This window comes from Phaethon aethereus, assembly GCF_964289735.1.
Source record: "Phaethon aethereus genome assembly, chromosome: 3".
In the NCBI taxonomy this organism is placed as follows: Eukaryota; Metazoa; Chordata; class Aves; order Phaethontiformes; family Phaethontidae; genus Phaethon; species Phaethon aethereus.
Genome location: NC_138576.1, coordinates 121,638,493 through 121,665,369, shown reverse-complemented (window position 1 = coordinate 121,665,369; position 26,877 = coordinate 121,638,493). Strand labels below are relative to the sequence as shown.

The 26,877-nt window shown below is 40.2% G+C and overlaps 1 protein-coding gene across 1 annotated transcript in view; it reads right to left on the bottom strand.

Annotated features, from left to right (window-relative positions):
• Positions 1-1,489: 1,489 nt before the first annotated feature.
• Positions 1,490-26,877, bottom strand: part of KIF16B (kinesin family member 16B) — a gene marked incomplete at its 5' end in the record, with an annotated part of 147,245 nt that continues 121,857 nt past the window's right edge. Inside the window, 2 exons of the mRNA XM_081998627.1 lie at positions 1,490-1,752; positions 17,317-17,400. Coding sequence (XP_081854753.1) covers positions 1,594-1,752; positions 17,317-17,400 — 243 coding nt within the window. The 3' untranslated portion in view covers positions 1,490-1,593. The remainder of the gene's footprint in view (positions 1,753-17,316; positions 17,401-26,877) is intronic.

The window sequence follows — 26,877 nt, the reverse complement described above, 5'->3', positions numbered from 1 at the left end:
TTGATTGGAATACCTAACTTAAATACCTGGCACCCAGCTGAAGGTGTTAAGATGCCTAAGTCAGAGAGAGTCAGAGAGTCACAGACATATCCAAAGACACTGAAGCCTATCCTGCTGATAATAGGGCTCTGGTGGTTTAAGAATTTTACCCTAACTTTTGTTTTCACTGAAACAAATAAAAATAATAAAACCTCTCTCAACATTTAAATGATCCATTCTATTTTTTTTTTATTAGACATGCTTATTGTAGCAGGCTAGGCTTAGTAATGGAACCCAATTATCTTTATACATCATAGTAAACATAAAACACTACTGTTCCTATAATTTAGGTCATGAAATAAAAATGTCACCAGTGTTGTTACTTTAGGTTTTAATAATAATGTTCTACAACATGAAACAGTTTGATTACCAAGACCTACTGGTGGTCAATGATGGCAGCTCACACATAATGCTTCACACTCCTAACAAATGGCACACAGAACTTACCTTTCATTATGCATTTTAATAGCTGGAAGTTGTTCAATTCTGATTTTTATACAACCAATTATACATTAACATGTACACGTACTCAATTCCAGTCAGTGTATATATATTTTTGGATCCGCAGCAATATAAAATGAGTTCTACCTGTATATACATGTGCAAGTTTGAATGAGTCCTGAGTAATTTTAAAGTACTATTAGTCAAATCCTGTAAATTTTAACCAATGCAAATAAAACTCAGGTTTTACAGTGTTATGCTACTGTGAGAAGCTATTTTTCAAAAATAAGAAATACAGCACTTTGCATTAGCTTTATGCATAGCTATGAGCTCTGTACAGCGCACAGTATCCACTTACAGTCTGGGTAATCAGAAAATCTGAAAAGATGCTGACCGCATTCTTCGGTAACTATTGCTTCCTCTGCTGCTTAATTAATGGCAAGTGATTCATTCTGCTTCAAAACAATCAAGTGTGGAAGACTTTTACAGGACTTAAAATTATATTCTTTCTGCTGCATATATTTTTGTAAACATTCAAGGTACCCAGGTCCTTTAAATCTTCTGAGGAAAACTATACAATTATACAGTCAAACAGTTAAAATGTGTGTCTGGGGGTGGGGAAAGAAACAATAGTGGAGCCTCAGTATGCTGTAAGGAAACAAAAAAGGAAGTGTTCTTTAAGGAACAGCTTGGACAGAAACCTAAAGGCTGCTCAGAAACCCTCTGTCAGCGTAACACACCGCCACAGTAAAAATGAGATGCTCTCGCACCACCAGGAAAAATTGTCTGAACAAATGGGAAGGAAGCACTCCCGCTAAGGAGCGGATCCAAACCCAGCACAAGAGTCAGAATTTTTGTACAGTATTAACAGAGCAACTCACACAAAAATGTCTGTATACCCCATGCCAGGAAAATGCAGGCACTAATACGAGAGCTGGTAAAGGACACAGGGTAGCGTTGGACTGTAGCTGTCTTTAACTGGAGTTGTTTTGATGCAACTTTCCAGGGATGGAGGAAGATACCTTTTTTTTCTTCCCCTCACTCCTCTCACACTGCAAAAGTGAAGGCACGACTCCGACTGTGCTCCTCTGGCATACGGGTCCTGGCCCAAAATTAGCTAGTCCCATGGCTGCTATAGTCAAAAACGCCTTTCCTGAAGAAGGGTGAGAATTCGCAGATGGTGTGTTTTGACAGAGTTAGCCCCACTTTACCAATGTGCAGTGGAGACGATGGAGATTTCAGCATTGCAGAGAAAAAGCTCCTGAGGTATTTCTGTGGAATGAAATGCAAAATGTCATAAGGTTTACTTGATCAAATTGATTACAACCACTTTGAAGAATTAAATGAACAGTGGTATTAAATAAAAAAAAAAAGAAGAAAGAAGATTCCGTGGACTGTGAAAAGTCCTTTTAATAACCATCAGCATTTAAAACTATCCATAAAACAGGTCTACTGAAATGTCTGTATTAAGCTCAGAAAAAGCAGAAAAGAAGTATTTTCCACTTCCTTCCCCTGCCAGGCTTACTAACTGTTTTATTCTGCACTTGTGTGACGCTTTTTGGTTTATTCTGTAGTCATGTAATGCTTTCTGCTAATAATGACCTGCTAATACTGCTGTCTAGCATTACCAAACACTACAGCAGGTGCAAACCTGAAATCCATTCCGCAGGAATTCCCCTACATATGAACACAAAAGGACTTCGGAAATCTTTCCCTCATCAAGCCTCCACAATCCTTGCATCGAAAAAGATTTGTTTTGATCAAGGCCATCTGTACAAAGATTCCATGACTTCCATATTATCTCAGAACCTATCGGCATCTCTTCACTGAGCTGCTCTCTACATCTCTTTTTTGTCGTTGTTAAGTCTTACACATAAGAAGCATTCCCCTTCCCAAAAGTCAATATCCACCAGCCACTGTGCAACTCACATCCATTTGTACTACAGAAATTGTGACAGATGTACATTAACACAAAGTTAATTTTCACAAACCTGAAGAAGTTTCCTTCGTATATAGGTTGAATCACTACTATCATTTAGCATGACTTGGTAAGTCCTATTTACGAATTTTGAATGAAACACAGTAGGTGAAGTGTTGATCAGACAGGTGCTAAAAGAGGACCCAATGTCACACAAATAGCTGTAAGGGAAAGTTCATCTGGAACACAGGCATAAAATCCTTTGCTCTGCTACAGACTGACCACAGAAAAAGATAACTTGAGAAATTATTCACTAATCTTGGACTCATTGGAAAATATATCTGCAAGACAGAACAGCACAATCCCCTCTGAAGAACTTAAGGTTTAGTTATTTGAATGCAGCAGCTTTTGGGTCATGGACACAGTTTGCTCAGGAAGCAGTCCTAATTATTCACTCTCTTCTCAAGGAGAATTTCTCCATACTGTAACAACTTCTTATCTATTTAAGTGCCTTGGAAATCGGCTGTATTAATATTATAGGAAGCAGGATAACAAAAAAAAAACAAAAACAAAAACCAAAAAAGCAGCTGGCACATAAGCTACTCTCTTGGCAGGATTGGTGAATTTTCTCTTTTATTCAGATCTCCCACAGGTTGTATTAATGTTCATGAAAAAAAAATTTCATTACAAAAATGCCTTCAAGATGAATTCCAACAGACTAAGAGGTAATTTAAAGTGAGCAACAGATGTCATACCAACATTTGTCATAATTAGTTCACAAAGTAGGGCCCTTTAAAAAAAGTCCCAATCCAGTAATGCCTGAAGGATGAATATGGTAGAAAATCAAATGTAAAACATGGCATCCTGTTAGAGTTTTAGCACTGTGCTGAAAAGTTACTGCAGTAATTCCAGTTTATGGTTACCGAAGGCTCAAAGGTACCAGAACATCTCACCGGAGACATTACAAGACCTATTGCATTCACCTTGGTATGTATGGCCAGATAAATGACTGTCATGCCTTTCCTGTAGAGCCATTACTCATTGTTTTGGCATGATAGCTCTAACAGCAGAGTAAAAAAAATTCCTCTGCTATAAGCATATACTTACCTGACAGGGAAACACTAGGAACAGCAAGTGTACTTATTTTCTGAGAGCTGCAGACCGGAGTTGCTCAGTGAATACTACAGACTCTCTGAACATGAAAAAGATGCTTGAGAAAATGGCAATGAGCAGATCCTACTAGATTATGATGATGGAATTCATTTTGTATGAAGGTTTCCAGCCATATGGCTTGGCATTATGTGCTCTTCAGTAACCTCCTCTGAGCAAGTTTAGCCCTCTTATAAAACCCGCATCTGCATTTGCCCTTGTTTGCAATGCTGATGTGTTAGCGTAACACCGAGGCGATGTGCCCTTAACACAGTTCAGTGAAATAAAGGCTGCTCTGCCCAAATATGCTAGCTAGGAGTGAAGAACTATAGCGAGGGAAACAGTGATTGATGGCAGCAGTGTTTGCTCACACCACAAGCACATGCCTCGATTAAAGACCTGTGGCTAGGCAGTTTGCTAGTAGCTAATCATCCCACCTTCCCCGCCCCCCCCAAGGGGGAAGGTTGCTCTGTCCTGTGGGCTGCAATGTGGACAGTGAAGTGGAAGAAAGTGGTAGGAGAAAAGGAAGAGTGCTCCTTACCAGTGCGTGGAAAGATGTTTCCCAAATTCAGATGGGATCGGGAGAGGATGAGGGTCACAGCAAGCTGGGAGAGGGGCAGGAGCACATCAACACCAAGTGCCAGAGATGACAGAAAGAAAACAAACTTAGAGATCCAGACATGGATGTTGCTGCAACCCGGGAGGCTACGGCAAGCTGCCAGAGTGGAAGCAAGGCTAGATGAAAGGATCTCTCTCCGCTGCCAGGACTCAGCAGGGAGGGGGAAAATTATTATCAAAGCTTTTATATTAAATCCATTTCCAGCAGCAGATAAGATTTTTCTCTATTTACAGAATAGTGTTATTTGTGCTGCCTTAAAACTAGGTGGGAAGCGCTCTGGTATCTTTTGATGTGTTCCTTAAAAAATATTTCTTAGCAGAGACTGGCAAGCTCAGGGTACCTTCATAGAAACATGTCCAAATTTTATACAAATTAGTGCTGTGACTTCCGACCAGCACTGCACCGACAGCATCTAAATCATTGTCCCCAGTATGCAAAGCACTACGTTATAGCAATCCTACTTTTGCTAGGTTTGCATGATTACCTTGGAAAGAAAAAAAGTAGATAACTACTACAAATATTCCAAAAGGCTTGGTTTTATTACTCATTTTTCATTTGTTAGCCTTTCAAAACTAGCCATTTGTTCTGGATTATTTAGTCCGGTAATCAGGGTTCTTCCAAATGCACTTAGGAGTTTCATTTCACTAATAGCGTTCAACCTGCTACATTGCTGGTTTGCTGGAAAATATCCTAATTATAGATTTGTAAATGTCTCAGTGTGAGCGCACACGACCCTGGCATTATAACAGGGATGTAAAATGGGTAACGTACACATCAATCGTGCTGGTTGCTCAGTCTAAACACAGGTTGAGGAACACCAGTTTAGAGAATGGAAATACTCTTTATGTGTACAAAACACTTAAAGATAGAAAGCCAAGTTAAAAAAACCATCCAAAATAGGACAGGCAGTGGTTTTGCCCTCTTGGCACACATTACAACCTTCATGGCCTTTAACTTAAAATTTATGACAGCCGTACCTGCAAGTTTTAACTTTGCATTCCAAGTATTTGAAAATGAAACAAGACTCAAGTAAGTGTTGTGAGGCCCAAAGGTTTTTCTTTACTTGCTAGTTTGAGTAGCTTTCCCTCCCTTTTAATTATGTGAATAGCAAAATGGTAACCATTTTAAAAGCTTATTAAAAATCATTTTAATAGGGTTCACCTTTTTAGCAGTAGGCTAATATTCATTTCATGTGCAATCCATCAGCACAGCAAAGTCATTCTAATGATTTTTGCACTACTTCATGATGTGGGGACCTCATAATTTTATACATTTTAATATAAATCCATAACTTAATTTAAAGTTATTAAAGTTATTACAATCAAAAAGCTTTCTGCAATGTGAAAGTGTTCTTATCATTCTTTCAATTGCGGCATATTAAAGAGGAATTCAGTTCAATGACATTGTTCTCATAATCCTTTACAAACAGTGACAGCCTCAGAGACCAATAGTAGAGCTTAGCAAGAACTGGATTTTTTTCATGAAACTTTGGTGTCTTTAAAAACCGATCAACTCTGGTACTACCAGAAAGTGAAGAAACTTGGAGCTTTCTCTCTCCTACTGCTGTTTCTAGCAATTTCGCCAAAAAAGTCAGTGTTTTAAATTCTTTAAATACAACACTTTACAATTGGCATTATAAATATCACCTGCTAATATCTGACAGAGCTGAAAGCACCGCAAAATTTAATAAGATAAACCTTACAAAGCTTCGGGGATTTTTGAAACAATAGCTTCTTTGAAACAATACCACCCTTTCAACACCTACACATCAATGTGACAGTCAAAAGGTTTACCACAAGGCCACAGAAGGTCATCAGTGGCAGAGGCAGGACTAATTAACTTGCTCATCAAACTTCTAGCATTGGCTTCTCTCTCCCTTTAATATAGATTCTAGTTTCTCTCAGCACCAATCACATAGTTATTCTGTTGACTAATGTTAACTGCTGCAAGCTTTAAATCTAATCTTGATTTGAATTATTCATAGAGCAAAGCATATGCAGGTATCAACAGCTGTTTTCTATAGGATAGGAATCTGATTACAAAAAAAGAGACACATTGAAGCATATTCCTCAACTCTGAAAAACCACATTATGCTGCAATTAGGTATTTGCAAAGTAAAGTCTTCCCGAGCAAGACTCTAGCCCAAAACAAGCAGAGAGAAACATGCTTCGCTTCCAATCTGTGATGACAAAAGTAAGGATCTGCTTGGAAGACAACGTGTGCAAAGGGAGCCTGCTCTAATGCAGAAACGGGAATGCATCCCCTGCCTTTGTCTCCTAGAAAGAAATTGTCAGGCATATGCAAAGGAAAATGAACCTTTGGGGATCCTTTCCCACGTTAACCAACTTTCTCTATTTTGGACCTTTTCATTGGTGTCTTGAAGAGAAAAAAAATATTACTTCCAGGGTGGGTTTTCAGATATGAAACACTGTGGAAATGCCAGCTATGGTCACTAACTAGCCTCTACTGACAAAAAAAAAAGCTTGGCTTAAACAGCACTGACAGGCGACGGTGTCCCACGGAGACCACAGGTTGGCGAAGGCCCTGTCTGCAGTGATGCTGCATACAGAATCTGACAAGAAGAGATCATACATCTTCCCAAGAAAAACAGGATTCAAACTTCTCATGGTACATGCTTCTTCCTTGTTTTTTTTTTTCTTACTGGCAAAAGTCAGAGAGAATTAACACATTGTACGGGGAGGTTAGCTGGGCTTGCAGCCTGTGATACCACTGGAAGAGCGCAGAAGACAGGAACCCATCAGAGAAGGGCTGCAAGCTCTGCCTCATCTGGGACACCACACCTCAAACATCACCCAGGACTGGATTATCTGGATCAGGTGTGCAGGACAAGAAACGCCATTAGCCACAACATAGGAGATTTCTTTCTGAATTGAGTTCCAAGGGATCAGGTTCATCTTATGCCAAATATCCCAATATTACACAGCAAGGGGTATTCAAGCTGTCCAAACCAAGGTGTGTTGTCCAGGCAGTGGTCCCAGCAGGCTCCTCTTGGGGTCTGCAAGGATAACTCAGCCCTCCATGTCGTGATTTGGTACACTACAATTAAGCTTCTTCCCTGTGTCTGCCACTAAAACCATCTCCCCTTCCCTCGGGGACCACCTGAGGCTAAGCTGGCTAATTAGGAGTGAGTAATTGCCAGCATAATGCTCTGATAGGTCTCTAAAAGTAGTTTTAGATCCACTTCTGGATTTATTAAATTTGAGCAAGCAAGGAAAGAACTGGCAGATAGCAAGAATACAAAATACAAGGTAGCATTGCTTTGGAGTACAGCAGCTTGAAAGGATGAGGGACCGCACACAGACTATGACTAATATCTTCACCTCCAGCCATTCAAGATTAGGATCAACTCTCTGCTCACCAGATATAAATGGCTCAGAAACATTTTGGTCTTCTGTGGGGTTTTCTTTCTTTCTTTTTTTTTTTTTTTTTAATAAAGAAAACATAAGATTCAATTCTTTCCCCCCCCACCTCGACATATATTACAAGGTATCATAAAACAGACCTGAGTAAAATATGTGAGCAGGACAGCATGTGATATTCAATACCTGAAGTGATATTTCAGGCACTTCAGGAAGTATCTAATGTCACCTCTGGATCCGTACACATTTATCTCCTGCACACACCCTTAGGTCATTACGTACAGCTGTGATTTCATAGCAGTGAGAAAAAGACTTATTGCCTGTGAGAATACCTGATGCCTGAAGGATCTTATTTCTCTGAAACATTTGGAGAAAGCTTCTTATAAAATTATGACATGATCACCTGGGCTGATATCATTTGCAGGAAGGCCAGGCTGGGTTTTCCTGACAAAAACTACATTATTAGACACTGTCAAAGTTGTGCAACTTTTCCTTGAGGAGTCAGAGGTAACAAAAGCCTCCAGAACGTATCTACCCCAGAAGTACCAGAGACCTTGCTCTAGTCATACATGACTTGTGTGAGCACAGAAAGATTTTTTCAAGAGAATAAAGACAGATTCACACATGTTTGAAAACGACAAGTCACCACCGTGTTAGTTACAATATTAAAAGGAGGGGGAGTATTTGTTTCAGATTGGCACACATTAATTAGGCTCAGGGCTGGATTAACTGGCTTCATGTTACACAAGCCAAGAATAAAGGATTGACTCGTTTTAATCAAACCCTTCCTGTTCATTTTGATTAGGCCTAATCAGAAGCAAGGCTATTTACAGATAATGCCTAGTAGGCACTGGGGGGGGGGGGGGGGGAAGTTAAAGAAATAAATAAGTCAAGAACTTCCCAATCACTATCACCTTACCCTGTGTTTGTATATCTTATACCTCTACGTACAACTCCACCCCACACCCCAACAACTTCCATCCAAAACAAATTCTACATATAGATCCTATATATAATTCTACAGCCATGCACAACGCACATCACCAGGTCTCCCAAAGCACACCTACCTTAAACTTCCACCTGTCTTACTGACAGACTTTGCCTGCATGTATGTCCTCTTACTGATGGCAGAAAGCAAGCCTGGCACCGCAGGAACCAGTACTGCTGGGGACGCAGTAGCCAGGCACAACTTTGCGGGGAGCAGAGAGGTTGCTGCAGAGCCCAGCTGCCTGTGCCATAGGCTGACAATGTTTTCCAAGAAACCAGGATTTATGGGTTTCCCTTAGCACAAATAATATGAGTATGGCAAATTATGCTAGGTTGTTGGAGCTTTTTTTTAATATACTAGCAAATATCTTGCCAATTTGACTGTGACACAAATACATAAACTCTTAACTTGTTAGACTGAACTTGTTTGCTAAGGAGCTAAATAGGAGGAGATGAGATTGAAAGCTCCTACCAAAATTGTAATATAGCTCTTCTGTTAGTGAACAGATTTACCTATATTAACTCTTAAACATGAGCATGGCTGCAAATGCTGGATCTATAAAACCAGAATTTTACTTTGATAGCAAAGAATTTAGCCTTTGCTTTTGTTGGAGCTACAAACCTGAGCTATGGAGACTTGTATTCTTGCCATTGCAGTGGCACTAACACTGCAGCGGCACTAACACTGCAGCAGTCTGTCAGTGGTGGACTTAACCCAAAGCAGAGAGAGAAGCAGCTAAACATGCCCAAAGGTTCTGAGGTACCTAAATGACTTTGGAACTAAGCAAGTAAGAATCAAGTTCTTTAAATAGCTAAATTTCATTTAAAAAAAAACCCGGAACTTACATGTTTAGCCCCTTGGGAATCTCTCCCTATGTTTTTATGCACAGCATAATGCAGATTCCTTGAATCAGGGTTAGTTTCCTCCACAACTATACAGGTGAAAGCAGATTTTACCACTATATCTCCAGAAGTGTTTGAGTGCCACTAAAATTTAATTTTACCCAGGGTGGTACTGAAAATTACTTAAATTCATACACCTTTTGAATTTTCTTAATGTACAAGCATTCAGAGAGATGTCAGTTATGATTCAAGGTGAAATTGCTCTCTTAGGTTTTCAAAATCCAAACTATTCATTATAGCTATTTAGAGCATTTTTCTGTGCAAGTCTAATGGCATGAGCACATTATGTTGAATTACTATTATGCTGCATCAATTGAATTAACTTCTGAAGTCAGTCTACATCCCAAATTACAATCTTATTCTGCCCAAAATTCATTTAAAATCCACAGGACTTAGTATTTCTTACGACGTCTGCATGCTAAAAGCTTATATTCGTTTGCTTTAAGCAGCTCCAATGAAAGCTGAATTGTAGGCTGGCAGGGAAAAAAAAAAAAGGCAGCAAAAGCTATGATTTACAGGTGTTCTGTGGCTCTATCAGTATGAGTCTTCTTTTGGAAGTGAATGGCCATATTTAGAAAGATCAAAGCAGACCTGACTAGTGAAGGAAACCAATCTTTTCTCCAGAGCACAAGTCAAACCAAGTCCTGCCAAAATCTATTCAGAAAGAACAACAACAGGATTGAATTTACCACGCATCCCTGGGCCAGCGGTGACAGCGTGTCATCTGCTGGAGCGGCCTTGGCAAACAGCTACCAAAGCACTTGACATGCGTCACCCTCTCCTTCCTTTGGTGAAATCAGATGCTGGGGGATGACTGATATGCTTGTTTTGAAAAGGGATAGCACCAAGTTCAACCCAGTGTCCTTGGTCGAGCACTCCCTTTATTCATTTGCTCACATCTGAATGTGGAGAGCCATTATTGGAGGCCGATAAAGGCTTCAAAACTTGATTTGTAGGGGGATGTTGGGAAGTTTATGATGAACTTATTATTTTGAACTGATGGCAAAACACATTATGATGTGGAGCTAAACTAGAGTTCAAACTACATGCTGTCATGTATTTTGAACTTACTATGTTATGATAAACATGCCTCCTTAATTTTCCGATACACTGAGATCTCTAAAAAGGAAAGAAAAACAGGTCTCTGCATTGCACATCTTATTTAATTCTTTGGTTGTAATGGAGATAAACATTTCATCACAAAAGATCCCATTTTTGAGGTAGGGATCTGAAGTTATACATCTATAGAAACATCAAAATTCTTGTAAAGAGAGATATGTATTATGTAAAGTTACCTCTAATAAACTCTGCAAAATAGGGTTTCAGATATGATCTTGAATAAGGTACCGAGTTTTAGCAAATGAGACCAAGGGGCTGCTTATGCTCGCTGTTCTTTTTGCACCCAGTAGCCTGTTGGACCGGAGCTGAAAATTAACTCATCCAGAAAATAACCCCAGGCTTTCACTCCTCTAAACAACCATCTTTCTCTTCTATTGCTATTATAAGAATAATGTCTTGCATTTGCTGACAGTCTACAGTATTTAATCAAAATAACATTTTATTTGTATAGGATCAACTGCTGACATATGTAAAGTCCTAATTTCGACTTATTTGTATCTAGTGACTGTAATCAGCAAGTAACATTTACTTACTTTTTGAAGCCAACATACCTCACATGAGAAGCAGCACCACCCCAAAAAGGATGAAATGCTTCACTGTTGAGAGCTGCTACAACTCCTCTTTGAGGGCTGCTGCTTCAAAGAAGCAAAGCCAGGTGCCTTGGGCAGCCCCAATGATGCACTGAAGGCTGGGAACCCGACATGTGAACTTGCTCTCAGATGGCTAACTGCAAAGTTTTACTATTTGCAGGCAAGACAAGACTTCAGTGTTGTTGCTGAAAAGCAGTTATTCTTGGTTTTAAAATTTTTAAACTGTTACCAGAGGTTATGAAGGGCACTTGGTGCAGACTAACTGTACCTAATCTATAAAATTATCCTTGACCTTGATTTCATATAATTGACATTCACAATATGGCCCAACCACACAAGCTCTTTTTTTGTTTTTGTGGATGCATCTATGCTCTTCCCTCCTGTGCTCCTGCTGTTGCACCCCTGTTCCTCTAGTGGGAAATTAAAACCATCACTCCAAGATGTTGCATCCTGTAGTTCAGACTATGGGTATGAAACAGTCTCTCCAGGATTATCAAACACTGACATTTGCAGCGATTCACTGTTGCGCCAGCAGTCATATCTGGCATGCATTCATGTCTGTAACAAAAGGAAAAGCTTCCTTTTGTCTTTCAATGATTATCAAATGTATTCTGAATGCTTTCTGAAGTCCGTCTTACTGAGATGCTTCTAACAGTATTTACAACCACACTGTCAGAGGCAAACATTCAACCTGCAAGAGCCAGGCTGGTGAGCAGCTGGCTTTAAAGCTCTTCTGAAGAAGCTTTAGTATTAGGGATATTGTTGTAAGCTGATACTGGAGTCTAATGATTTCCTTTTAATAATCACTTTGAACTGACACATAATCAGTAGCTTTGGAAGGTCTTTGTGGCTGATGTCAGAGTCAGGAAAAACATCGAACAGAAATGGTAACTCTGACCCCACTTGACAGGGCTTTTGCACTAGAAATATCAGTTCACCTGTAACTAGCATGAAGCAGGTTGTCTCAGTTAAACATATTAAGGGATGGGGCTGTGAAACAAAGGCCAGTGGGATGTACTCATGAAGTTCATGCTGAATATTCAGACTATGGGTCATATAAAATCTCATTAAACTCTTTCTGCCCCCATGACTTCAAGGAAAACCTCAAGAAATGAGGTCTCAGACTCACTCAAACATTCCATTTGCCCAAATTTGTTAGCAAGTATTTTGAGGTTTTTTTCCTGAGATTTTTTTTTTTTTGCTAGTTGCCACCGAGGTGTAATTCTGAAACTAATAATACATTCAAATAACAAGAATGAATTCAAGTTCAAGGAAAGGTGCTATTTGCATTATTTCATGTTTTCCTTAAGAACCAGATTCTTGGAGCTATGCAAAACCAGCAGAATCTCACTTTTAAAGGGGAAAGCTAGAGTGGCTAACTTTAGAGCCCTATTAAAAAACAAACAAACCAACCGAAAACCTAGAAGTTATCAACTCCAAAGGAACTCAGGTGAGAATACAAACTAAAAACACAACAAAGCATTTGGCTTCTAAGTTAAAGAATCTTATTTTGGAAGCTTAATTTTGACTGGAGGGAATAGCAATTATTTCAGTCAGTTCAGTGTCTGCGATGCTTTCCCCAGCCAGTTCTACAGATTCAAGAGCAAAATTGAATTATGCAGTTCATACAAGATTTATTTCTGCCTCATGCATTAACACCTATCATTGAAAACCTCATCAGATGACATCAGGAAGTGAGGAGGTTAAGGACAATTGCATTATTAATTTTAAATAAATTGAGCGTGTCTATCTTTTAAAGAGGTTCAAAGCACCAACAAAAAAGAAGAGCAGAGACAATGCCAGGAAGATGTATGTGCTCCTACAAAACCTGAAGTAGGCTCGCTTTACCATACTGTTACCGGCTGACTGACTTTCATTCCCTGAGCTCAGTAAGTGGCAGCAAAAGGAAACACACGACTCCTACCGAACACTGAGCTGTCCATCGACACATCCGCACTCGAGGATTTTGCTCATTCCCCTTTGCTGTCCACAAACAAACCTGAGGAAATGCAGCAGTGGGAAAAGGGAATGGGAAACAGGGAACAGAGACAAGGAGACAGGCTGATGTTTGGGGGACGTTTTTTTTTTCCTTTAAGCAATAACTTGTTGGGATTTTGTCAGCATAATGATTGTTTTTTTCCTAAGCACACTGGTGACAGCAAGAGCAGAAAAAAAAGCCTAGTGGGTCCATGGCTGCAAGACTTCCGACCAAGGAGTCAAGAAGCACGACTCAATCTGCTACGTCAGCTTAGACAGTTACTCCTGCCTGTTTTTTCTGGCTGCGCAATGGGAACATGAGGCTAATAATAATCTTCATTACTACAACAAAGAATGAGCCTAAGAGAAAAAGAAAAATAATCAGAGGAATGATATGATACAGAAATGCATTATCTAAAGCAATGGAGACTTCAGGAAAACTTTTTACTGTCATCCACAGATCTAGCAATTCACCAAGGAATAAAAGATATTCTGCAGCTAAAACAGGAACAGATACATTCACTGAATCACGTATCTCTGGTGACATGTGTTTCCTTTACAAAGTTTTTGCTTAAAATATAAAAAAGGAATATACATCATCTGATTTCATTAAAAAAAGGATCCTATACCCTTATCTACTGATTTCTAATTGCATGAAAGGATAGATACACACTAACTTCTATTCATTAACTTTAATCAAAAGAATTCTTGGCTGTTTCATTTAAGGCGGATTTAATCAACCAAGGCTGGCTCTGAAGTGAAATTACAGTCTTTAAACGGCGGAACAATTAATTTAGAGTTTTGCCCTGCAACAGGTCCCTGATGAAATACTAAATTAATAGATCGCAATGGGGCATTTCAGATAGGTAATTTTAAATACAATTTAGGTGTTTTCTCTTAAGATGTATGGGCAAAACCTTTGTGCAAACTTGTATATTATTTTTAAAAACCTCTATGGAAACGTTAAGGTATGGGTCAAAAGATTCTATATTATACCAACAAACACCAAAGCAATAGTGTTTACATTGCAACTACATATCATGCCAGAGACCAAAGACTTCTCCTTGGGTTCATTTCACACAAAAGTAGTACACATAATGTGCTTTCCTATCAACATATCATAAAGCTTTTGGTTATTAAGCATTTGTACCAGCTAGGATAAATAAAGAACTTGACGTTTTACATAAACTTCGCATTTATTGTGATTTTAAATCACAATCCTCATAATATGGGGCTCTCTGGAGTCTTTTACTCAAAGTAATTTCATCCCCTTTGTGATGAAGTATGCCCACGTCCAAACTTAAGCTAAAATAAGGCAATTCCACATGACAACCTTAAAACAAAGCAAACCCTACAGCCAGCCCCCCTGATTCTAGTTGCCTTGAAAGGTACCACAAACCCCGCTGCTGTCCTCAGCGCTTCTCCTGATGTGGCAAGAATCCAAGAGTTGATGCATAGGGAAAAACAAACTCTTACTAAACTGTCCCGCAAAGAATGTTTTGGACAAACCTTCTTATAATTAGGCACAAGGAAAATTTCCCTGACTAAAGCCAAAGTGAGTCAAATAAAATAACAGTTTAGATATCTGCAGTAGAACCAGCTCCCTGATTGTTGTACGTTTAGTTAATTGGAAGAGCAGGTTTGCTCCTACAATGATTCCCAGTCTATCTGCTTCATTTTCCCAGATCAGGCTAAGTGCTGCAACTTAGTTTTAATGTAAAGAAGAGAACCTGCAAGGATATTTCAGTAACCAACTTCTAATTCCAGCAAATAGTCTAGTCAGGCTGTTTGACTGAAATAACAGCTTAAGTTGTCTTATCCCTCACACAGGTGTACATTGGAGTTTGAATGGTAATTTGTTATGTACATACTTTAAAAAGAAAAAAAAATTTTAAAAAGAAAACAAAATTAAATTAAAAAAACCCAAAATTAAATTTAAAAAAAGAAACTGCTGTTGCTCAGAGATGACCTGTGAAAAGCACTGGACTAGCCAAAGCTGTACTATCCCACTTCAGTACAAAAAGTTCAGGGAAAACAACGTGCAGTCACAGCCTATTCAAGATGTATAAACACCTAATGTAAAAACTGGAAGAGCAGAACAATTTCTTTGTCATCCAGCACCAGGATGACAGCTCTACTAATGATCTTACAATACAGAGTATTTGTTCAGAATACTTATCAGACTGATATTTGTCAGACTGTCATCTTTTTTTTTTTTTTGTCAATAAAGTCAGCTCAGACATTGGATAAGAACATATATTTTTCTTGGCCTGGAAGCTGTGCTTTGTTTTTTCTAAAAATGATGTATTAGCTCATTAGGTCTTGACTAACCACATGGAAGAATCAAATAAGCTTCTATACCATACTACAGCTATAACAACACATCACCTGAGACGCTTGAAAGAGACTGCAAACCATTTTCAGCAAACCAATGTACAGGATCAGGTATGAAAGCCAACTGAATACAAGCCATGTTTCTGCTTGTTACCAAGGTCTAATGCCCTCACCTTCTACCTGATCAAACTTCCACATGAAAAACGTGCTATGGTCAAAAGGCCAAGAAACCACATCCCTTACAGAGGCAATCCATCCATTTACTACTTTCCAGTCAGCCCACTGAGGCATGCTCAAGGTTCATACCAGATTGAAAGCCACGAGGCAGTAACAGCCAGTATTTTAAATAGAAGTGGTGCCTGTGCCATCTTCCACTATTGCACTTTCTCTGCCTGCCAAATACTTTCCCAGTATAACTCAAGATGTGCTTTGAGACTTCAAAGCATCACTTGACTTTAGAAACCATCACTACTTAGATGGTTTCTCCCACTCTTCACCAAGGAGGCTGCAGCTATGTTAGCTGAAACTCTCCAGCCATCAGCAAAGCCAAAGCAAACCGCTGCAAAATATATAGTGAGAAGAAAGTTTGCAAAATATATAGGTAATAAGTTTTAATGACTCAGTTAAAATAGATACAATTTAATTTTCAGCTAAAACCTGGCTATAGAGAGAGCTATAAGTACTGTATGACCATCACTATACACAGCAGTTTTACTATTTAGAAACATTACAATAAAACCTGTTAGTAAACCAATGAAAGGTTGGAAAGATTAAGGGATTAAATTTCTTACTGGTACAAAAATTTGCAAATTGAGTACTAGGCTGGAATGTGGCCATGCCTTCATGCCCTCTACAGAGGACATGAAACAAAAAAATACAGATTACATTTTCTGCTACATGTAAGACAGCCTCACATCAAAAGTCAGTAGGAAGATGTTTTGTTTGTAGATCAAAGAAAAAAGTGGAGTACATAGAAAAAAATCAAAACATGCAAGAAAAGATTCCAGTTGGAAGCAATCTACTTTTATATTAATTTCTCTAAAGCTCTATTTAATGCTACTTTGGCTCTAGAAAGAATATAATTCTTAATGACTTGCATGATCAGGTAATCCCCATGTAGCTACAATATAGTTGCAGGGCATATGGTTTAGTCTTTGTTTGCTTCTTTCCCAAAACCCCACCTGCAGCCCCTGGGCTGCAACAACACATGCATTAACACAGAAATATAAAGACCTAACGTGTGAAAGTAGTCACAATTATGCCATCCACACAGCACTGCAGAAAAAGAAAAAAAAAAACCAAAACAAACCCTCATACAGTCAGTAACCTTGTCCACAACAAAATTAATTTTTAAAACTAATTGGAAACGCCTCCCCATATAGTCAGAAAGCTGGGTTACAAAATAAAGCTCAAAGATGCCTAAATACTGCTTTCCTTTTGTCATGAGATATTTGCATACAGTAACTATGATAAAACAGTAAACCTTCAGCTAACAAATTGCATTTAAAGCAGCAAAATTTTGGTTTAATCTTGTCTTGCACAGAGACCATCTGTCTACAGTGAACACTTACCTCACCCACAACCTTTCCCCCTTAAATAAATGTACCTCCTATGAATATGTCTAAAGAGATGCTTTTTTGCTAGACTAAGATTTTTTTTTTTTTTTTTTTTTGGCATGTTTCATTACTTTGCAATCTACTGCTGCCACCTCCTGTGTTAAATGAGGCAGCTAGTAGCTTCATACTTACAAGCAGACTATCTGACTTTGACCATAGAATGGACCAGAATGGCTTCTGTTGGTCAAGCAGAGAGTACTCCACCTAAATACACCACAGAAGCCTGTTAAAAAGTTGGCATTACCTCTAAGTGACTCCGTCGTTCTGCAATCACTCGTTCATCCTTGTTTCCAAAAAGCTTCTTTGGAGGGAATTCTAAAGTGGCGAGCTGGAAGACATTAAAGGATCAATCGGCATCAGAAGTGACAAACTCAAATGAGAAAGTTCTCTTCAAACTACAAAGCAACTGGGAAGAAGAAAATGCCAAATATTCATGAGCTACACCATATGCTATTAGCAAATATCACATTACACATTTCTACTGACATTATTACGATCTGGTCTGTAGCACTGCTGAGGTAACAATGCATTTTGTCATAAATAAGCAACAGAAAACAAATTTAGGAATTAGACTGCCCACATAAGATTACAAAGTTGCAAACTGAATCTGATGTGATAGCACCAGCTAAGACAACAGGCAGATCTCTTCAGGAATTCCACGTACCTTAAAAGAGTGCTTTCAGTCTCTTAAAAACTGTGGTCTCCAACCATTCTGTCATCTAATTTGTCTTTTCTTATGTTGTATTGTAAATGTAAGATCACTGGATCTAAGAACTAACACTGAAGTTACACTGTGGAAGATGGCATTGCTGGACTCCAGCTGACACCTGAGCAAGCCCTGAGGGACCTTTCGTTGTGCCTTGAACTACGACATGTTCCTTCACAGCGGGAGCGGGCTAAGAGTACGGACATATGCTGTGATGGCAGCTAAGATGATGGGAAGCGGGACTTCTTGAGCTGCAACTCAGCTGTAGCTCAATCACATTCAAATGCATGTCCATGCTGGAAGCAGATAGCTTTAATTTCTGAAGAGAATCCGCATGAGCAGGCAAAGTCCCATTTATGACACTGAAAATGAAAACAAGGCAGGAGCACAACTCCTAAAAACAACTATTCAGATCTGTCCTTTTAGGAGTTCTTCCACAGAGGTGTTCAAAGCTATCTTCTCATTTCTTTTTCAGCCTGTAGGAACTGTGACAAGCTACACTGGTAAGGAAGAGAGTGACGGGACTGTCTTCCTTTTTTTGTACATCAGCAAACAAAATGCTCAAACAAATTCCAGTCAGCTGTAGCTGGAAAACACACACAAGACTCAAGAGTTGGTAACAAGTACCAGTGAACTTGGTCTGCTAAGCCACTGCTGCTGGGAGCAATGCACAAGAAAGTAAGTCCTCTCCACATAGTTTGTGTTTACACTTGAAGGCACATGAAAACAATTTCTTTCTAGCTCTCACTGTACGAGACAAATACGCAACCTCACATTGGTATTGCTAGAGTTGCTTTGCAGGCGAAAGCCCTGTGTAAAAATGACTCCTGCATGAATTCCCCTGGCAATTTGATGATATTGAAATAATAACCAAGATGCATAATTTTCTAGTATATCAGCACATACAGGACTGCAGAGAATCTCTGACTGGTTACAAGGAGCAGAAGTATACTAAATTAAATGAGGAGCTTCATTATTAACATTGAATGTAAGCATCTTTAAAATACAGAGGAATTCTACAACACAAATAATTTATTCCCATCCTCTGGTTCAACTCCAACTTAAATAATTTTAAAGAAATGTTTAGACATCCTCAAATCAGTGATATAAAGTGATGTGCGACACAGAGGAGACTGAAGAGATGTCTACTCTGCATCAGTCTCACCAATATGCCCCAATTTATTCCTCAAGTTTCTCCAACCATATTTTTCTTGGTGTGGCTGCTTCTTCATGTTGGCAGTACAAGCACTACACAGACAAATGGTATCTTATAATTATGTCCTTGGGACTTACTTTCACTGCATTACTTACTCCTTAACCAATACAGGATTATAAATGCTAATATTTTCAAGGACTTCAAAATCCCACCTCTGCAGAAATTCTATTTTCTTAAACAGCGCTGTATCACTTAACTGCCAGAAACAAGCAAAGGAAAACAACTACCACCACAATCCCCTCCTGGCCCTAGGGAGATTGTTTTTGTATTTATTTACTAACAAATACTTCCATTGTAGAATATTAAAATAGAGTCTGTTAAACAATTTTCACAAAAAAACCCCTATTGCTACAATGTCCTCAGACATACTCTGTAGAGTCCAAGCGAGGTATTAAAAGAAATCATTCCTGACTTTAGCTGTATCTAAATTGTTTGATTTTAACAGGCATTTGGACAGTGATTCTACAAAACTTTGGGATGGGCAAGTTGTTTTCCTAATCTGTTAGCTTTCTGGATACATCTTCGGAGGAGAACAGTTGTGTTTGCTAAAGCCAGTAAGTTTTGCTAAACTCATTCAAACAGAAGTGGCTACTCACGCGGCTTTACCGTTTCTTAACTCCCAAACCACTACAATGCACAAATCTTTGAAATCAAGCCAATGAAAGCCTGTTAACACAGTTGTGAATTGAATACACAAGAGAAAAGACTCAGCCAGTAAACTTGGCTCCAAAATGTTCAAAGTCACAACATGTACCTAAATGAAAATCATAATTTCATTGCTGGTATGGTGGGTTAAGCCTGACTGGATGCCAGGTGCCCACCAAAGCCACTCTATCCCTCCCATCCTCAGCTGGACAGGGGAGAGAAAAACGTAACAAGAAGCTTGTGGGTCGAGATGAGGACAGGGAGATCAGTCAGCAATTACCATCACAGGCAAAACAGACTTAACTTGGGGAAATAAGTCTAATTTATTGCCAATCAAATCAGAGCAGGATAATGAGAAATAAAACCAAATCTTAAAACACCTTCCCCCAACCCCTCCCTTCTTCCCAGCCTCAACTTCGCTCCCCAGTTCTCTGCCTCCTCACCCCAAGCGGTGCTGGGGGACGGGGAATGGGGGTTGTGGTCAGTTCATCACACGTGGTCTCTGCTGCTCCTTCTTTCTCACAGAGAGGACTCCTCACACTCTTCCCCTGCTCCAGCATGGGGTCCCTCCCACGGGGGGACAGTTCTCCATGAACTTCTCCAACATGAGCCCTTCCCACGGGCTGCAGTTCTTCAAGAACTGCTCCAGCCTGGGTCCCCCCACAGGGCACTGTCCTTCAGGAACAGATGGCTCCAGCCTGGGTCCCCCGTGGGGTCACAAGTCCTGCCAGCAACCCTGCTCCAGCCGGGGCTCCTCTCTCTCCCCACGGGGCCACAGGCCCTGCCAGGAGCCGACTCCAGAGTGGGCCTCCCACGGGGTCACAGCCTCCTTTGGGCATCCCCCTGCTCCAGCACTGGGTCCTTCCTGGGCTGCAGGTGGAGATCTGCTCCCCCGTGGAGCTCCATGGCTGCAGGGGCACAGCCGGCCTCCCCGTGGGCTTCCCCAGGGGCTGCCGGGGACCTTCTGCTCCGGCACCTGGAGCCCCTCCTGCTGCTCTGACCTGGGGGCTGCAGAGCTGTTCCTCTCATGTTCTCACTCCTCTCTCTGGCTGCAATTGCTCTTTGGGAGGTTTTTTTCCCCCTTCTTAACTCTTATCCCAGAGGCGCTACCGCCATTGCTGATGGGCTCAGCCTTGGCCAGCGGTGGGTCCATCTTGGAGCCGGATGGCTTTGGCTCTGTCAGACACAGGGGAATCTGCTAGCAGCTTCTCACAGAAGCCACCCCTGCAGGCCTCTCCCCGCCGCCCCCCCCCCCCCAACACCTTGCCACAAACCCAATACAGCTGGTCAAGACCTGGATCTGAATACTTTGGACTTGGATATATAATGAAAACCTCCATCCAGATCAGAACGTCAGTGTGCCAAATCATCCTTGGCACACATTTATACATTACTTATGTTTGTCATAGAAGTGTGTACGGAATATACCTATACATATATATATATATATGTAACTTGAAAGGATTTTGCATCCTGCAGAAGATTACAAAGCACTGATCATGCACTGTAGTCACCATCTTCTCAGGGCTGGATGCAGAAGGAGCATCATCTCGGGCCTGCTGGAACATTTCTGTGTCCCGCTCTTCACTGCCATCTTTCCCAAGGGTACTCTGGCTCCTCTTTTAGCCAAATGATTGGCAGATGTCCATCTCACAAATGAAAAATTGAGACCATTTTTGTCATACAACAGATAAGCACCCAACTACATAGCAGAAACACTTCCAGCCATAGATTTCATCATCACTTCCACAAATCTTGGAAGCCCTGAATTATTCGAATACATTCTACTCCACTACATGCCAAGAGTCTAATCCTCACCAAAATGAAAAAAAAAAAAGAGACATTCAAAACTCTCCAGGCTTCAGTTTCAGGCTATCCAAACAGTTATGCAGACATGACAGCACCAGCTTCCGCTGAGTTCACAGCTTGAAAATTATCTTTGCAACAAGAGAATTAGAACCACGCACGCAGCAATGTGAATTATGCAGTCCTCTATGTGACTGTGTAATTTCACTGTAATAGGAAGCTGGTCCATTGTACTGTACTTATATAAAAATACAATGTTAGTATATTTACCAGAGGTAGTGTGCATATATATATACACACACACACACATATATACACACACCCCCCATTGATTTCTGTCACTCTGACTTATAAAGTTACTCCTTTAGTATGGGGAAAAATACGTTGGTGCAAGAGCTCCACAAATATGCAGTTATGATAAAATGTTTCATCTCATTATAATTTTGGTTTATAAAAAAAAGGAGAAAAGCCCAGCAACACAAATACACTGAAGTAATGATAAATGTTATGACAGTTTTCTATAAAGATCTTCTGTCCTGATGTATCATTTGACATATAGACTCTGAATGTAATCGTGTTCAATTCACAAATGCAACAATCTGAGTGATTTTGAGGTTTGTTTAAAATACCTTAATCATTTAAGCCAAATTGCAACAGCAAGTATTTCAATAAATTCGTATTTTTTTTCTCAGCAGCGCTACAACGCCTTTAAGAAATGGCACAGTAACTTCAGATGAGATCACCACTGCTACAGGTTAATACACACAGCACAGTATGTGACTGAGCCACGTTTGTTATGTCATTTAAATACGTAAGAGATCTCGCATCAAGATGTTTGCCCCTGCTCAAACACTGTACGGGAATTTCACACTATCCAGATTCAGGAGTATAATTTATTCTTTCGGAATTAAATGGCCATGTACCCTCTGGCTCAAACTAATTCTTAAAGGGTCACACCTTGACTACTAATTGTTTTGCAGCATTGTAAGGCATAACACTGGGACTCTGCAGGTAACAAGGTAAATTATTCTACTTTCCTGAAATTTTTGAAGCTTACCGATCCTCTCCCTGTCCCCCTTGCTACAGTGGCGTTTGACAGTCAGTCTTTTTTGGCAGGGATGTTGTGTCGTTTTCTAGGGCTGCTGATGAGGTGATGTGTTTTCTGTCAGGGGAAATTAAGAGGCATATTCCCTAGCCTGACAGGAAAAGAGAGCTTGAATGATTTCCCCAGAAGCTTCTGTATGCAGTGTGCAAGGTCTCTAATTTTTCCTTTGGCTGCAGAAGCATTTCGCTACTATACTTAATGATAGCATCGCTGCAATACAAATTCCATTATATACGTAGGAGTGTGCACACGCATGCATACACATATCATGGTCAAGGCTGGGACTGCTCTTAGACCCAAAATGCAAAGGCAGATAATACTTTAAAATAGTACGGAGACACCTCAAGACCGCGTATCAGCACTCCTAATGTCTTTTAGATATTAAACTTTTTACCGTTAATGATGTTTACCCTATCTAGCAATCGTTGCTAGGCAGTAGCAGGCTTAGGGAAGAGGCAAACAGTCATTTACAATTTATTCCCTAATTTCTTTATAATAAATAAGGGCTGAGTTTTATTTCTGGGTCTTGTATTACTTGGGGGCATGTTATTTGTCTGTGTCTCAGCAACCTCATCTGTAAGAAACGATACTCACCTACCATGATATAGTATTTGTGAGATTAGCATAATCAAGTTTAGACAGTACTAGGTCCAGTCCTCAAGGGGAAGGTGCTTCATACCTAGCAAGTGTTATTCTAGTATATTTTAAACAGTTTAATGGATTCTTATACTTCTCTCTCATTTCAGCCAGGAGACTGGTTTTAACAAGGTCATTGGCAGGTATGCAGTGCAGAACAGTAAGTGACCCTTTTTCAGTCACCTATTTTATCTTATATACAACTCTTTACCCCTAAGATTCACCTGCTTCTGGAAACAGCATATACCTAATAACATATATGGGAGCATACTCTTTAAAGTATACATACATCTTCATAGACTTCAACTACTGAGCCCCGGGACGAGATGCAGATTTGGGTAGTAGCCTTTTGGAAGCCAAGAGAATGCAAATGAAGGCTCTGCCTGGGACAGGGTGCACTCTCATTTCAGGACCTTTAGAAAACAAAGGCATCAGCATTTGAAGGGTGTCCTTTAATTTCTATTATATTAAGTTGGAGACTCTTCTTTGACATTAATCAACATTTGCTAGGGACCTGCTGGATTTAATTCAGCTCAAGCATTTTATGGCACAGTGGAATATAACATGTTAATAAAAAGTCTTGCACGGTACTTTGCAAATGATATTTCAATATACAGTGGACCAAAGTAAAATAGCACATAATACAGTCGTGTAGGCTTGTCACTTCCGAAGCATGAAATTGTTCCAAGTGTTATGCTCCCTAAATATTAAAAAAAGTTCCATTTTCTGACATCAAGCAAAAATCTACAGGATTTGAAACACCTCATTATTTCTGGTGGGTAAAAATCTATGTTTTAGTGTCTACAATAGGGTAGAAGATTTTTTGAGAAGAGAAGCAGGGCAGACATTGATGGAGACTGAGTCAGCTTTAATCTTTCATCCCAAATTCCCTTTGTACTTCAATGTTTTGATATATTTAAATGAGGGGAAAAAGGGGAAAAAAGAAAATTAAGGAAATGCTAACTATTAAATTAAAAAGTCAATCGTCTTTAACTCTCATGTTACGTCTACAGCTCTGAATTTTCTCATTTTTCAAAGGGCATGTCTGACTTTTGATCCTTTGTACCAGAAATCTGTCACAGATGAGAAAACTCAAAGAGAAGAATGTGGCACAGTTTTGCAGCTGATGTGGCTGCACCTGACTTGATTTTGCAGTAAGTAATACAAGAAAAAAAAAAAAACAACCTGTCCTACTTTTAGTTTTTGAAATTTAAACAAAGTAAATTCAGTCTCAACTTCAAGATGCGCTAAGACTCCCAGACTCTAAAGAAATTGGGAAAAAGCTGTATTCTTAACTAGGAACTTGCACTAAATATTTAGGGAATTGGCAACAACCTTAAAAAAAAAAAAAAAAAGCTTCATTTCTGTATTTTTACTAGTATTTTGTCTGAAATAAACGACCTATTCTACATAATTTCATAAGAGAGCCTTAGGCAAATGGAAGAAGTTAACAATTAATGAACACATTAAAAGCTACTTCATAAATTTGGAAAAAATCAAATAGAGATGAAAGATAAATCATTCGAACATATCCCCTAAAAAAGAAACCTACAAAATAACTTAAAAACCACCTAATAACTTAAAAACCACCTGAGTCACATTTTCAAGCGATACAACTCAAAAGATATTTTCACAAATATGAGTGAATAAAACTCTAAAATGATTCTCCTTTAAAAAAAACTAACAAAATAGTCCTCCATCATGTGGACTCTACAGTGCTTCACTGATACATATGCTATTGGTAAATGATGCCCTCAGAGCACGGGAAAATTAAAGAGAATATATTCCATGATCAACTAATCAAGAAAAGGAAATATCTGGGGAATTATTTTCGAGATATTCAGCTTGTCACTTACTTTTCCTCTTCCATTTCTAATCTTAGAATCATAGAATCATTAAGGTTGGAAAAGACCTTCAGGATCATCAAGTCCAACCACCATGTCCACTACATCATGTCCCAAAGTGCCACACCCACACATTTTCTGAGCACCTCCAGCGATGGTGACTCCACCACTTCCCTGGGCCGCCTGTGCCAGTGCTTGACCACTCTCTCGGTGAAGAAATTTTTCCTAATATCCAGTCTAAAACTTCCCTGGTACAACTTGAGGCCATGTCCTCTAATCCTATCACTAGTTGCCTGGGAGAAGAGACCAACACCCACCTCACTACAACCTCCTTTCAGGTAGTCATACAGAGTGATAAGGTCTCCCCTCAGCCTCCCCTTCTCCACACTGAACAACCCCAGTTCCCTCAGCCATTCCTCATAAGACTTGTGCTCCAGCACCAGCTTCGCTGCCCTTCTCCGGACACGCTCCAGCACCTCAACATCCTTCTTGTAGTGAGGGGCCCAAAACTGAACACAGGATTCAAGGTGTGGCCTCACCAGGGCCGAGTACAGGGGCATGATCACTTCCCTCTCCTGCTGGCCACACTATTTCTGATACAGGCCAGGACGCTGTTGGCTACCTTAGCCACCCGGGCACACTGCCGGCTCATGTTCAGCCGGCTGTCAACCAGCACCCCCAGGTCCTTTTCTGCCGGGCAGCTCTCCAGCCACTCCTCCCCAAGCCTGTAGTGTTGCATGCGGTTGTTGTGACCCAAGTGCAGGACCTGGCACTTGGCCTTGTTAAACCTCATACAATTGACGTCAGTCCATCAATCCAGCCTGTCCAGATCTCTCCACAGAGCCTTCCTACCCTCGAGCAGATGAAGACTCCCACTCAACTTGGTGTCAGCTGCAAACTTACTGAGGGAGCATGCAATCCCCGCATCCAGATAATTGATAAAGATATTAAACAAGACTGGCCCCAAAACTGAGCCCTGGGGAACACTGCTTATGACCGGTCACCAGCTGGATTTAACCATATCTCTTTCTTCTTCCTTATCTCTTAACTTCTTCCATCTCTTCCAACATGTTCTGCCACACTTTCCAGCTTCCCAGCTTATCTCTATTTTATTGAGAAGATTTCCCCCCCTCCATGATCTACTTAATTATTCTTCTTACTCCACTGTCCATTTGCCGTATCAAATTTCCTGTTCCAACACCATCCCTGCTACTATCTGCCAGAAGAGGAGAGGGATTTGATATTTTCTGAGGCAGGATATCTGAGCAACTATAGATCAGCCAAAGCTCTGAGGTGGACCCATGTCAACCTTCTGATGCAGTGAGGGGGCTGAGCACCTTTTACATAGCAACAAAACCCACGGTTTATTATAACAAACAAGGATAATTAACCTCCTAAACAAAGAAAACTCAGGTGACCAGGAAACAGAACTGTAAAAAGGTTGTACACTAAGGAGTCCCTGCAGAAGGTCCCTGATACCAGCCTAACACAGTCAGTCCTTCACTGGCTTTGAGAGAAGCCAGCTCTGCTCCCCAGGTCTTTGCAGCATTTCTAGGACCCAAGGAGCTGCTCTAGGCTCATCTCTGCTGTCTCTAAGCTCCTCCATCGGAGGTGCAGGCTTCCAGCTTTCTGTTGCTGTCTCTCCTTGCTGCTACAGGCTGCAGTGTCTGGGTCTCACTCAAACATGCAAAAAGGAACGAGCATCAACATCCTTTCTTGAGGGAGTCTACTCTGAAAAATCCTAAATAAATCAGTCAAATATCTCCCTTCTGACAAAAACAAGAGAGACCATATTGCAGAGTCATGTACTGGAGTTTTGGTTTTGGGGGTTTTTTGGGGGTTGGTTG